General features: G+C 40.6%; 1 protein-coding gene across 7 annotated transcripts in view; it reads left to right on the plus strand.

The window, feature by feature from the left end:
- KLHL32 (kelch like family member 32) overlaps positions 1 to 15,005 on the plus strand; it is a 143,341-nt gene that overhangs the window by 27,003 nt on the left and 101,333 nt on the right. For 5 of the 7 annotated variants that reach the window (XM_077812837.1, XM_077812842.1, XM_077812841.1 and 2 more), the window contains exon 3: positions 12,826 to 12,933. The exons of the other annotated variants lie outside the window; for them this stretch is intronic. In XM_077812837.1, coding sequence (XP_077668963.1) covers positions 12,826 to 12,933 — 108 coding nt within the window. The remainder of the gene's footprint in view (positions 1 to 12,825; positions 12,934 to 15,005) is intronic. 7 annotated transcript variants of the gene reach the window in all.

The following is a 15,005-nucleotide window of genomic DNA, read 5'->3' on the forward strand; positions in this document are numbered from 1 at the left end:
GTTTCCATTACTTCAGTTCAGTCAATCACTTGTTTCTTTACACTTCCTTCAACTTGAGGCATGTTCATACATTCACTGATGTTTGATCATTTCTAATCACCAGTACCATTTGCAGTATTGATCAGCAGCTTTCACATTTACTAAAGTTAGAATGAGAAGCAGCCACCAAGTGAAATCACCGCTAAACATGGAAAATAAGATAAGTGAGTCAGCATTGTAGAGAACCATGTTATCAGTTGCCTTTCCAACTTCCTAGACGTTTCTATGTTCTAGGAAATGTAGTTCTCCTCGAAAAGGGTCACAGTTCCAACCACTCCTCTCTCTTCAATGTTTAAGGACAGTTGATTATACCTATTAGCCGCTCCCTCTCTCTCCAATCACCAATGATTCTACTCATTTCCCTTCAGGCTTCCACACAATCCTAATACCTTATTACTGTACTTCCCAGTAAATATAACCAGTTTCTAAATGATCTCATCACTTTCCTGTTAATATTTTAGAATAAAGTTTTAAACAAGGATTGCATTAAAAACGTTTGATTCTAAGTATCAAAAATCTTTCAAAAATGTAATATCCTTGTAAATAATTTGGAGTGACATAAAAGTTAAAAAATGAAAACACACAGAAAAAAACCTGGTAAAACCCATTAAAAAGTAAATAGGGTTGTTTTTTCTAAAATAAAAATAAAATTAATTCTGTTTGTTTTTCCACAACCCTAGTTTAGTGGACTAGATGCAGGTTTGTGTGTGGGTTTTTTTTTAAACCTGTCCATTTGATCTTATATTAATTTTAACAGTCCTCTGAGCTAGTGTACATGTCATGATTCTATTAATCATCTTAAAAAAGAACTGACTCAGATAGAATTAGCCCACACATTTGGCTGATGCAAACTGCTACATAAATTGATAGATAGTCAATTTAATTAGTTTGTGATGATTTAGTATCTGATATGCAAGACACAGCTGAGAGAGTAATGTATACAAACAGGGATGAACCTGATATTATCACAGACATTGGACATCTGCTGCTTTGATTCTTTTGAATGAATATGCAGAAAAGTAATTCCAAGGCAGACAGGAATGTGGCATCCCATCACTTATGGCAGTGAATGAAATTGTATCTTCTGGGCATTTGGACATTGATTTCTTGTTTCTGCTTCCCTGGACTCTGTTTTTAAACCTGCACATTTTGAAAGAGTCTGTTAAATGTGGTTGCAGAAGCTGCCTTCTGTTTGCTGCACTGCTGCATTGATCAAATCAATGGGCCAAATTTTCCACTGCTTTGTATCTCATGCAGAGGCTTATACCTATGCAAAGTTTTGCTAAAGATTACTTTTCTGATTCGGTAGCATTTACATCAGTTTTGTGCTCAACTTGTATATTTGTAAGTTGCTACATAAGGTAAAAAAAATCAAGGAGTACTTGTGGCACCTTAAAGACTAACAAATTTATTTGGGCATAAGCTTTCGTGGGCTAAAACCCACTTCATCGGATGCATGCAGTGGAAAATACAGTAGGAAGATATATATACACAGAGAGAACATGAAAAAATGGGTGTTGCCATACCAACTGTAATGAGGCTAATCAATTAAGGTGGGCTATTATCAGCAGGAGAAAAAAAAACTTTTGTAGTGATAATCAGGATGGCCCATTTCAGTTGACAAGTTTGATTGATTAGCCTCGTTACAGTTGGTATGGCAACAACACCCATTTTTTCATGTTCTCTGTGTGTGTATATATATCTTCCGACTGTATTTTCCACTGCATGCATCTGATGAAGTGGGTTTTAGCCCACGAAAGCTTAAGCCCAAGTAAATTTGTTAGTTTCTAAGGTGCCACAAGTCCTCCTCGGGTTTTTTGCTGATACAGACTAACACAGCTACCACTCTGAAACCTGTCTACATAAGGTAAGGCACTGGAAAATTAGACCTAATGTCTGTCCAGATGGATGTTCTACTGTATGTAGGTTCTTATATCAGGTCCATCAGTGTGGTACCTGTGTTCCTCGTCACCCTTGTACAGCTCTATATACAATTTTAAGCTCTGATCTTACTTTCCATTCTGTACATGGGGGAAAAAGGCTGATGTGCAAAGATCCGTTCGGCTGCAGTGCTGAGGGTCCTGGAAGGGCAGACACAGGAAGCTGCACACTACATCTGCATGTGTTATGCTGTGTACTAATCACCAGCCCTAGATTGGTCAAGTTGGTTGGGGTCAAATTTTCAAGTGTCTACTAATTTTGAATGCATCAACATTTAGGTGGCAGCTATGGTTTGATTGTGACAACTTCTGATGTTTTGGGCTTGATTATCAGAGGGGCTGGGCACCCACCACTCCCAGTGGAGTCAACTACAATTGTAGGTGCTCATGACCTTTGAAAATACCTTAGTTTGTGTACCCAGAAACTGAGAACCACAATTATGGAAGACCTCTGAAACTTGAGGCTTTTTAACCCCTTTGCACTTCAGTTTCTCCATGGGCGGCGTGTGACTCCTGCATTTGGGGAGGCTGGGCGTGAGCCCTGGAAGCTTCCTAGAATTGGAGGGGGCAACCAGCTCCCAGACCGTGGCCCCGCCCCCTACTCTGCCCTGAGGTCTGCTTCCGCTAGCCCCCCTCCCCAAGTCCCCCGCCACCCATTCCTCTCAGCCCCCACCCCCGAGGCTCTCTTGCCCAATCTTCTTGTCCCCTTCCCCCCCCCACTTGCGCCTCTTCGCCCTGTCCTGAAGCCCACCAGCCCACAGCTTCTCAGCTGGCTTGGGGGAAGGTCTTGGGGAGGAGGGTGTGGAGAGGAGCAGGTGGTGGGGGTTCAGGGGAGGAAGCAGCGCGAGGGCAGGACCTTGGGGGGAAGAGGCGGAGCAGGGGCGGGAAGAGGAGCAGCATGGGTGGGGCCACAGGGGAAAAGGATGAATGGGAATGGGGCCTTGGAGTGTAGCATAGTTGGGGCTACTGCCTGGGTGCTCTTTCGGCAGCAGCGCTCCAAAGGTGGCAGACTGGCATGCCTCCAGAGGGAGGTGTGTCACATCCTGTTTTGGGAGGTTTAGCCTCCCCTGGACTCTTACACCTGCAACCCATGGGTTTCTCAATCTGTAAAATGGGGATTAGACAGTCTCTACATACATAGATGAGCTGTATGTTTAATTAGCCATTGTTTTTACAGTTCTTTGGACATTACATAATTGCTGAGCATTATTATATTTAACAGCATTATACTGATATGTATGTATAGATCTAAGGTTTACATAAGGCAATTTTTTAAAAAGTTGCTATAATTCCTCCTTAACTACATCATTTTGTGAACATAAACAAATAACAAATGGCTGCTAAAAGGAAAGAATCATTGAAAACTGACTGAATTACTGTAAATTATTTAATCAAAATGATCAGACTAAACTTTCTTTTAACAATTTTTCTAATCTCAGTCTTCAACACAGAACAGTTAATTGTAGCCAATACTTTAAGAACAGGAAAAAGTGCAATGCAAATATAATTTTTCTGCTGATACATCTAAGTGGTTTCCCCCCAGGAGTGGACTCTCATGTTTTTAGACTGCTCTTAAAATTCAGTGTCGCTCTTCAGAGAACTATATTAGATGAATAGAAAATCGTGTTGGTTGCTTTATTTCAGATTCCTCTGCTGGCATAAAAGCTTTTGCAATACATTTTCTTAAAGAAAATTTGCATTTGTGGAAAGGTGTGAAGTTTGCTACTCTCAAATAGAATTATTTAAAATAGCTTTTGAGAATATGCCTTATAAGAAGGATTATGTCCTCTTTCTTTTTCCTATTTGAAAATAATAATTTTCTCTTTCCCGAATTATTTAAAATAGCTTTTGAGAATATGCCTTATCAGAAGGATTATGTCCTCTTTCTTTTTCCTATTTGAAAATAATCATTTTCTCTTTCCCATTCCCTATTCCATTTCAGGTTAAATTCAGAGCTCAAATTGAGAAAGAAGGGAGGATGGATTTTTCTGTGCTCTTTTTAGAGCAAATGCAGTTTTATCTATTTGTTTTTTAAATAGGTACCAACAAGCCTGTAAAAAGTAAATGAGACACTTGGATAGTATGAATTTTCATTGTTAGTGTGAAAGCAGATGTATAACATATTATGGGTGGGAGGGGGAAGTTACTGCAAATCCAGACAAGTTGGAAATATATTTATCTTGCACTTGAGTTTTTGTGTGCAGTATTTCAAACCTTTCAATAATATTTTACTGTCACTCTCTCAAGTCAGTATGCTGAAAGAGAAATTTCTATACAAATTTCCTTCAATAAAAATAGTTCTCAGGGTAGTTGTCTCCTAGCTGTATTTCCTAAATAGGTATGTCTTATCTGGACCAGGATAATATCTGCCAGCAGATTGTTACTCTTCAAAGAAGTCGGCAAAGAGGGGGTGTCAAAATGGCTGGTGAGGCACGTAGCTGCTAAAACTGCTCTGACCTCTGGTGAAATCATTTGTGAATGAAGACATGTTTAATAACTGGATTTTTTTTATCTCTTTCCACATTCTAGCTATTGGATGATATTTTCTTTCAGGATTTATTTTTTGTTTGGGTAAACCAGTGGTTCTCAAACTTTTGTACTGGTGACCCCTTTCACATAGGAAGCCTCTGAGTGAGACTCCCCTCTAATAAATTAAAAACACTTTTAAATATATTTAACACCATAATAAATGCTGGAGGCAAAGCGGGGTTTGGGGTGGAGGCTGACAGCTCGTGACCCCCATGTAATAACCTTGTGACCCCTGAGAGGTCCCGACCCCCAGTTTGAGAAACCCTGGGGTAAACAAACTATGACCCTGATCAGCAAAGACAAACAAATACTTAATTTTATGCAGTATTAATACTCTCATTGACTGAGTGGAAGGGGGATAGCAGAGCAGCGACTGAAAAGAAGAAACAGAGGACAGCTGCGTCCACAAAAGCCTCATTTAGGTGGAAGAGAGGGGCATTCTCGAATATTTTTTGTGCAAGCAAAGTCTGATCAATGATTTTAGATTTACTGTAAACTTTGTTTGCTTTTTAAAAAAAGACTTTGTATACATATATCCAAATCAAGTATGATAAATTTACTTGGCTCAGTCAACTGTAAGGCCGGTTTTGACAGTTGTCTAAATATTTAGTATTTTGTTTATATCTTTTCTGTTACTGTGCATCCAGCTGAGATGTTCTCTCCCCCTTCCTCCCCTCCCCCCACTTTTAATTGTACTATGGGGAAAATAAACAGAGATACTAGCAGTACATAAAAGCATTATTGATAGACTTAATCTCACAAAACCAGAACAATTCAGAGGTGCATCTGAAATCTGATTGACAGTTCATGCTTAACTCACTCCCTAAGTATTGCAGAAGTTTCAGAACAAAATATTATGATCCATATGTGCATACTGTATCTACTATAATATTCAGGCACAGTAGGATGAATTAAGGACTAAGCATCTGCACTGAATTTTAACTGGAATTCTGAACTCCCTTGCTTGTGTGGATCTTTGAGAGGGGATTTCATGCTGGGCTAAACTTTCAATCATATTAGGCTGAGTGTGAAATTTGTTGATGGATGAAGACACCTTGGAAGGATTTACAAGATAAAGCTCTTCTGGGCAGGAGACAACTTTCTTGGTCCCAGTCCATGCCTGTTGAAGGGATTCCCACAGGAAATAAGGGTCATGACAAACCTCACCACCTTCTGCACAAAATGCAATTCTTTGACCTTGCCTTTTCCAAGATAAACACCACCATGTAGCTTTTAAAAGGCAAAACAAAAGCACCACCAAAACAAAACACTCCACTGTACACACAGTTCTCACCCTGGAGAGAGTATGAGAGAGAACAAAACACATGTGACAGATGTCAATCACACTGTTTAATGCACTACTAGAAGACACTCAGATACTACTGTAATGAGAGTGGTATAAGAACTTGAATAGAAGAGCAGACTGTAGCCCTAAAGCTCAGCAGATCTGAGCTCTATACCAGTTCTGCATAGACAAAATGGTTGAGGGTCTGAAGGTGAACTGGAGGCCGCTTGTTAATATTCCTACACGGTCCACATTTATGTTAACCCAGTGGCAATGAAGCCCTACACATAGGATGCATGGAGCACACTCCTTATTCCAATCCTGTGAGTCAGATGACTGTTACTATTCCCTACACCTCGAATCCCATGTAGATCAATATACATAGTCTGTTTATACTATAATTGTTCTGGGGAAGGGACTTCAGCCAAAAAGTTTAAGCCTGTTTAGCTGTACTTATTTTTCATGCCTTTTTTGCAACAGTATTTCTAATAATAATTTCAGATACTTTTATTTAAAGAACATATGAATTATCTTCTGCATCAAGCAAGTTGTCCATTTAGTCCAGCATCCTTCATCTAATAGTGACTGGCTCCAGGAGCTTCAGATGAAGGTGCAAAGAATGTCCTAATCCTAGTAGTTGGAAACTGACTACAGCCCTAAAGGATGAGATATTAAACCACTTCCATCATGTATGTTAGCATTGGCTGTTATATCTAGAATCCCTGTATGACATTCCCCAGTGTACAATCTGGGGGACCACTGAACTGCTGTGTCACCTTAATTCTCCAGATCAGGGTGTCTCTTACACAGTTCTGCTAGTGAAAAGCAGTCTCTCCAAGCTCCGCTCACACAGCAAAGTTGCATGAATGCTCTCCTCATGAAACAGATACAGGGCAACCCCAACATATTCCTCAGTTCCAGCCTTCCCAAACAGTGTAAACTCATTAAAAGTTTGTCATTCCATCAAAGAGTAATAATTATGCAACAGCTCTTGTTAACCTGAGTGGAGATTCCCCAGACATTTCAACCAAAACCACATTGGATTTGATAAATAATTAAACAAGTTTCTTAACTACAGAAAGATAGATTTTAAGTGACTACAAGTGTTTAAGGCATAAAAGACGAAATTGGTTACCAAAGAAATAAAGGATAAAACTACAGTGTAATTCCTAAACTTTACCAAGATAAATAGGATTAGAAAGCAAAAAGGTTTCTCTCACCCAAAAGCTTACAGCAGTCTATGTTAGGACCACTCCCCCCAGTTCAATTATGTTTCTTTGTTTGTTCTATCTTGGTCCATGAGTAGAGGTGGGGAAGGAAAGATAATGGGGAAGCCATTGTCTCTTATTTTTATATTCTCCTCCTCTTTTTGAGGACTACCCTCTGCTGGGGCACAGACAATCAGTGTGTGGCCTACGTGAGATTTGAAGCACTTCCATGTGAATTGTATATTTCTTGTTCATACTTTCTGTGTATGTGAGGGATGATATGCAAATCTTTGGTTTAAAGTACCTTCTGACAGTGAATGGTTGCTTCAGTAGTTAATAGTTTTCTAACTGTGGTCAGTCCTTTGTTGACACTGGGGAGCTAGTCTGTGAATGTTCCCCAGAATTACAACATGTTTCAGTAACAAACATAGCAAAATATTATAACTACATATACAATATTGGTACACACATTTTAACAGAATAATGATGCTCCACAGATTATGGGTTTTCAAATGACACCCCACAAGGCATACTTTGTACAAAACATACCATAACCATATACAGGTGGTGAACATGGGGTACAGGGTGTCACACCCTGTAAAATCCCTTTCTGACTCTTATTGGCCTCAACAGCATCTTGTCACAGTGAGTTCCACAGTTCAGTGGTTCATTACATGAAAAAGTCTTTCCTTGCATCAGCTTTTGAATTTGCCGTCTTTTAATTTAATTGAATGTCCCCTTGTTTTTATGTTAGGAGACAGGGAGAACAGAAGTTTGTTCTGTTCTGTACCTTCTCCAGACCATTCATTATTTTACATACTTTTATCATGTCCTTTCTTTTTCATCTCTTCTCTAAGGTAAACAATCCCAATCGTTTCAATCTCTCTCCAGATGAGAATTTTTCCCTGCCCCTAATCTTATTTGTCACCCTTCCCTGAACCCCCTCTCGTTCTGTGATATCCTTTTTGAGATGGGGATGATCAACACTGCACACAGTATTCTAAAGGAGGCTGCACCATTGTTTTATATAAAGGCATGTAATAATATGGAGAATATTTACCATATTATTCTTTATGCAACCTTGCATTCCTCATGCAATCTTGTTTTCTTTTTTGACAATAGCAACAAGCTTTTATATCCTATTGCTATATTTGAAACAGTGTAGTCATTGGCAACACACTCTGATGTGATATTGACTCTGTAGTGAGCTTAAGTAGAGGGGGAATCTGAGCTGTGGGGAAATAGACTCCCCTCCCCATACAAAATATCTGTAATTAGAGCAAAATCCTTCTCTCATCAAAGTCAATGGGAGTTTTGCCATTGATTTTAGTGAGACCAGGATTTGGCCCTAGTGGGAAAGAAAGTACAGATAATCAGCCAAGTAAATTGTATCTGGTGTAAATAATTGCTTCTTTTTTGCCAGTTCAACAATATACCCTTTATGTAACTTCAGAATAGTTTGTTAAAGTGTTTGCACTGGTGTTTCTGAGCTTTGAAATATACTTTAATAGGGAACTTCTGGAAACTTCCTTCCACTTCAGGCCAGATCCTCAGCTGGTGTAAACCAACATAGTTCCATGAAAGCCAATGCAGCTATGCTGACTACAATGGGTCAAGATTTAGCTCTGCATATCTTAAATGAGTTCCATATTACTTTTCTGTTCCACAATTCTACACTTCATACTAAGTAAACAGGTAGTCAGCACTGCAACAATGCCCGCTGCCAGAATGGTAATTTACTATTTATAATAAATAACAGTCGATGCACAAATCATTTTCCACCATATCATTAGCAATAATGTGGATTCACACGTGCATAACTAATTCTGAATAGTGTCCTTTTCCTGCTTGCACTGAGGCAGAATAAACTCTGTGTGCTTTAGTTGTAATTAAAACATATTGCTGATACAGAATTTAATCTAATGACATGTATATCATCTGAATATATGAAAATGTAAATACTTGATTGTGGTGTAGTGTTTGGAATGTGAATTCTTTCTTTGATGAAGTACAGAATTTTAGCAATCAGACGCCCCTAGCCATGACATTTGTGAGCAGCAGTTGGAATTAATCTTTTTTTTTTTTTTTTAAGATTTACCAACTAAGGCCCAAATTTAAGAAAAAAATGAAGTGGTTTACAACTCAGACAAGGTCTGAGAATAATTAGGATAAAACAGTAAGGAGATCATTTTAACAGAACAAACTTATCTTCTAATGTCTTCTGACAATTGTAGGATAGGATCTAATAGCTGTTTGCTTTCTGTCTGAAGAAAATAACAAAACTTAATAGTCATATTTTGTGCATAACAAAACCCACTGCTTTTGAATGACAGAGTATTTATAAATTACCAGTTTAACGTACTTTATTTAGAGATCTGATGTGGGGCACCACACAGCTTAGTGCAATTATCTCCGAAAGGAGTGATGGTTATTTTAAGTAATTTGCTATATTCCACCCGTTATGGACTGCCATTTAAAAGCCTTCACTACATGGCATCCTGCACCCCATTACAGAATGCTTTTCATCATTTTGATTAGAGTGCTTTTCATGCTGTGTGAAATCACACCCTATGAACGGTTTTGCTGTTCATATGTTTGGAAACTGCTACCTTTCTAGTTTTAATGTTTACAGTAACTCAGTTTATGGGGGGGCAAGAGATCTGCAGCTAGCCAGGTGAGCTACATATTTTAATATTACATATTGTAGCTATAAAGTGCAGTTCTGACAACACTGTAGGTAAGAGAGTCCAACAGATCAGACTGAAGGAAAAAGATAGGCCAAGCGGAGAAGTGGTGGGATGTCAAATGTGGTGTGATAGAGAACATGGCACTGAACAGAGCATTTTGGAGGGAGAGGAGGGGGAGGGATAGCTCCGTGGTTTGAGCATTGGCCTGCTAAACCCAGGATTGTGAGTTCAATCCTTGAGGGGGCCATTTAGGGATCTGGGGCAAAAATTGGGGATTGGCCCTGCTTTGAGCAGGGGATTGGACTAGATGACCTCCTGAGGTCCCTTCCAACCCTGATATTCTATGATTCTATGTCTATGATAATGTAGACTGAGTTATGTGATTAATGCAAGGAAGAAGATTGTAACTAGAACAAGCTCAAGAGTGAGAAATATTATTGAAAGCCAGAATGAAATAGACATCCTGGCATACCATATAGAAATAAATGACAACTGGTATTTTGGGTGACATGCATGATAATTAATAGACTACAGTTTTTACTCAGCTGGACAAGTCATTGAATTTTTCAGTTCGGATTTCTTTTCAGTTGGGAAAACTTAGAATGACTATTTCTTACTGTGTTAATGTGATAACTAGCTGCCAGTGAGGGAAAGCCTTGATAAAATTTCAATTGAAATACAAATTGCAGAGGAGCAGAACCGGTACCTTGATAGACGGCATGTTTGCTTAAATTAGATCACTGCCAGGGGACAAATTCATTTCAGAGCAGTTCATTTCAGTGGCAATCAGAACAATGTTTTTGGAAGTGGACACGAATTTTGGGGTGCATCCATTTTTATACTGAAACTCCTCAGTCCCAACTGAGATACCATGCACCAGATTTTAGAGGTACTGAGCTCTTGCGTCTTCCATTGGCTTTAGTGATGTAGTAGTGATGTAAAGGGCTATAGAGTTGGGACCTGCAGACCCACTGATGGGGGTGGGAAATTCATGTAACCATGATTGGCCCCTCTGTATCCTGCCCTAGTGTTTCTCTCACACTTGCTACGCTTGCGTTTGGATTGCAATAACTCCTGCTCAGCAGCATGTGGAAGGGAGAGAGACTATAGGAGGGCTTATACTGAGCTCTCCAACAATAGGCTGATTTTGGGGATGTGAGGGTCTTGAGGCTAGTTATGGGGAGATGTTAGCCAGGGTGGTAGGCTCAGGAGCTCCTTAACCTCTTCAATAACTCCTTGGCTGTCACTCAGACAAGAAGAGCTCATCCTTCACACCAGGTGCCTCCCATCATGTCACACCCACTGCCATATGTGATTGACACATGCAACCTGGAAATCAGCTGGAGTTTTGCCATTGATTTCAATAGGATCAGGATTTCACCCTTTGAGTCTATCTCAAGGAGAAGGTGTAGATCTGGGTGGCTCTCTGCAGTAGCTGATAAGTGAATGTTTCTGCTTCAACACTCAATTAGTGGTCTGTGGCTTCAGTCACCTCCTTAGCCACACCACTCAAATGGCCAGTATGAGGCAGATTGCAGTTTATTTGACAATCCAAAATGGTGCCGCATAAACATAAGAACTGCCATAGTGGAGTAAGACCAGTGGTCCACCTAGCCCTGTATCTTGTCTCCAACAATGGCTGGTAACAGAGCTTCAGGAGGAGTGTACAGAATGGGGCAGTTGGAGTGTTCCACCCATCTTCCCCTCCCAACTTCTTGGATGTTGGCTAATAGCCATTGATGGACACGAATAAAGACAGATTACATGGATCAGGCTTGGGGAAGGGAAGATAGTATGAGTTGGCGCAAATAATGTGTTACACAAGGGCTAATTGTTGCCCCACATACGACATGCCAAAATTAATGAGATTTATGCATATGTATCTCAAGGCAGAACTAGGCCTAATAAAATATTTTTTATTAATGATCACAATATTTGAAATGTCTGTTAGTCTCTTTGGAAGCTTGAAAGTATTCATGAAGTGGGGAAGGAAACGCCACACTTAAGGGAAGAAAATACTTTTTAAACAGAAAATTTCAGTTTCTAATTTAAGAGGAAGTTCACGTTGTTTTAAGGGAAGGGATTGACGCTGTCTAGAACTCAATGCCATTCTGTGCAAATATTGAAAATGAGCTCAAGTACCAAATCATGTTGGGAGAGAACGATCTAAAACCAAACAGGCCATGCAAGTTTGGCCTATCAAGTCTAGCATCCTTCCTCAGTCAGCGAGCTATGCCTTGGAGGAAGGTGGGAGAGAAAGGAAACCAATAGAATGGGGCCTAACAGGTCTGCACCCATACATATGTGGCCTTGCTCTTAATGTACTCAAATGTTTTATGAACCTCAGTATCGGTAGATGGCTGTTCTTCATGTTACCTCGTTGTCTTTTTTATTTCTAATTTCCTGGCATTGTCTACATTCCATTTTTTTGTGCTATTTGGGTAGGATTGCCACTTTTTAAAAAGATGCTATATCTGTCTTAATATACTAATTTACTTATTCAAATAACCATAGAGGGTTTATCCTGCCTTTTTAAAAAATCTTTAAATATTTTATAGAACTACAAGTCAAATTTACTGTTCTAGTGGTGTTTGATTAGAATGATTTTTCAGGATCTAATTTGCCCACTTACATTGAATAGTACCATACTATGTGAGTGATCCCATTGGTTTCAGTGGAATTACTTGCAAAGTAAAGTATTACTCAGTGTAAAGTTTTCAGAATTGGATCTTGATGGATTAGTTGCAGTTTTTCTCTTCAGGGATATGTCTTTGCACTTCTTTATCAATGAAACAGCTCAGTTGCTAACGTACTTACTGAGGGGGAGTCAAAGGAAACCATAATAATGAAAACTGAGATCTTATCAGTGCTTAATTTATGCCAGGACTGAGCCCCAGCACCTCTAAGCTTGGCAGTTCATTGCCCTGGCACATCTGTGCTTGCTGCATCAGTAATATAAAAAAATTGCTTGAGCCCTGGCACCTCAATAGTAGTCATGGTGCTACTGAGGTGTTTTACTTGGAGAATAGCAAGGGGTGATTAGGTAGCAAAAAATCAACAGTGTTCATCTGAAAAGTCTCATGTTTCCCCCTCAATCTCATTTTTAATGTCTGCAAATGTTTCTTTTCTCTTCTTAGGCAATGTTCAGTCTCTGTATGGTTGAAAGTGGAGCTGATGAGGTGAATTTGCATGGTGTCACAAGCCTAGGTTTAAAGCAGGCCCTGGACTTTGCATACACTGGACAGGTATTGTACAATTCTTCAAATTCAAACACCTAAATCAAAAAATATAATCATTCTTGCTACTATAGAAACTAATGCTAAGTGTCAGCTATACAAGTTTTAATTTGATATTATTAATCTTCTGCACTTGCAAAGTATGAAGTGTTTGGGCTTGTCAATACAAAACTTTGGAGTAGAAATTATTTTCTGGATAAAATCCATGTAAAAAAGAAAAACCTCTTTATCCTCGTAGTTCTGAAATCATAGAATCACAAAAATGTAGGGTTAGAAGGGATCTCAAGGGGTCATCTAGTCTAGCCCCCTGCACTGAGGCAGGACAACTATGCCTAGACCATTCTGACAGGTTTTTGTCTAACCCAATGGTTCTCAAACTATGGGTTGGGATCCCAAAGTGGGTCACGACCCCCTTTGAATGGGGTCACCAGGGCTGTCTTAGACTTGCTGGGGCTCAGGGCTGAAGCCAAAGCCTGAGGGCTTCAGCCCTGGGTTGCGGAGCTCAGGTTGCAGGCTCCTTGCCTGGGGCTGAGGCCCTTGAGCTTCAGCTTTGGCCTCCCTGCCCAGAGCAGTGAGGCTCTGGCTTTGGCCCCCCACCTGGGGCAGTGGGGCTCAGGCGGGCTCAGGCTTTGGTCCCCCCCGCCCCTAGGGTCATGAAGTAATTTTTGTTGTCAGAAGGGGGTCACAGTGCAACGAAGTTTGAGAACCCCTGGACTAACCTGTTCTTAAAAACCTCTAGTGATGGGGATTCCACAACCTCCTTTAGAAGCCTATTCCAGAACTTATCTACCCTTATCCTCTGAAAGTTTTTCCTTATAGCTGACATAAATCACCCTCGCTGCAGATTAAGCCTATTACTTTTTGTCCCACCTTCGGTGGACATAGAATCATAGAATATCAGGGTTGGAAGGGACCTCAGGAGGTCATCTAGTCCAACCCCCTGCTCAAAGCAGGGCCGATCCCCAATTAAATCATCCCAGGCAGGGCTTTTTCAAGCCTGACCTTAAAAACCTCTAACAAGGAGTTTCCACCACCTCCCTAGGTAATGCATTCCAGTGTTTCACCACCACCCAGTGAAAAAGTTTTTCCTAATATCCAACCTAAATCTTCCCCACTGCAACTTGAGACCATTACTCCTTGTTCTGTCATCTGCTACCACTGAGAACAGTCTTGATCCATCCTCTTTGGAACCCCCTTTCAGGTAGTTGAAAGCTGCTATCAAATCCCCCCTCATTCTACTCTTCTGTAGACTAAGCATCCCCAGTTCCCTCAGCCTCTCCTCATAAGTCATGTGTTCCAGTCCCCTAATCATTTTTGTTGCCCTCCGCTGGACTCTTTCCAATATTTCCACATCCTTCTTGTAGTGTGGGGCCCAAAACTGGACACAGTACTCCAGATGAGGCCTCACCAGTGTTGAATAGAGGGGAACGATCACGTGCCTCGATCTGCTGGCAGTGCCCCTACTTATACAGCCAAAAATGCTGTTAGCCTTCTTGGCAACAGGGGCACACTGTTGACTCATATCCAGCTTCTCGTCCACTGTAACCCCTACGTCCTTTTCTGCAGAACTGCTGCCTAGTCATTCGGTCCCTAGTCTGAGGCAGTGCACTGGATTCTTCCATCCTAAGTGCAGGACTCTGCACTTGTCCTTGTTGAACCTCATCAGATTTCTTTTGGCCCAATCCTCCAATTTGTCTAGGTCCCTCTGTATCCTATCCCTACCCTCCAGCGTATCTACCTCTCCTCCCAGTTTAGTGTCATCTGCAAACTTGCTGAGGATGCAATCCACACCATCCTCCGGATCATTTATGAAGATATTGAAAACCCGCCCCAGGACCGACCCTTGGGCACTCCACTTAATACCGGCTGCCAACTAGACATGGAGCCATTGATCGCTACCCGTTGAGCCTGACAGTCTAGCCAGCTTTCTATCCACCTTTCTATCCACCTTATAGTCCATTCATCCAGCCCATACTTCTTTAACTTGCTGGCAAGAATACTATGGGAGCAGTGTCAAAAGCTTTGCTAAAGTTAAGGAACAACATGTCCACTGCTTTCCCTTCATCCACAGAACCAGTTAT

This window comes from Eretmochelys imbricata, chromosome 3, assembly GCF_965152235.1.
Source record: "Eretmochelys imbricata isolate rEreImb1 chromosome 3, rEreImb1.hap1, whole genome shotgun sequence".
Classification (NCBI taxonomy): Eukaryota; Metazoa; Chordata; order Testudines; family Cheloniidae; genus Eretmochelys; species Eretmochelys imbricata.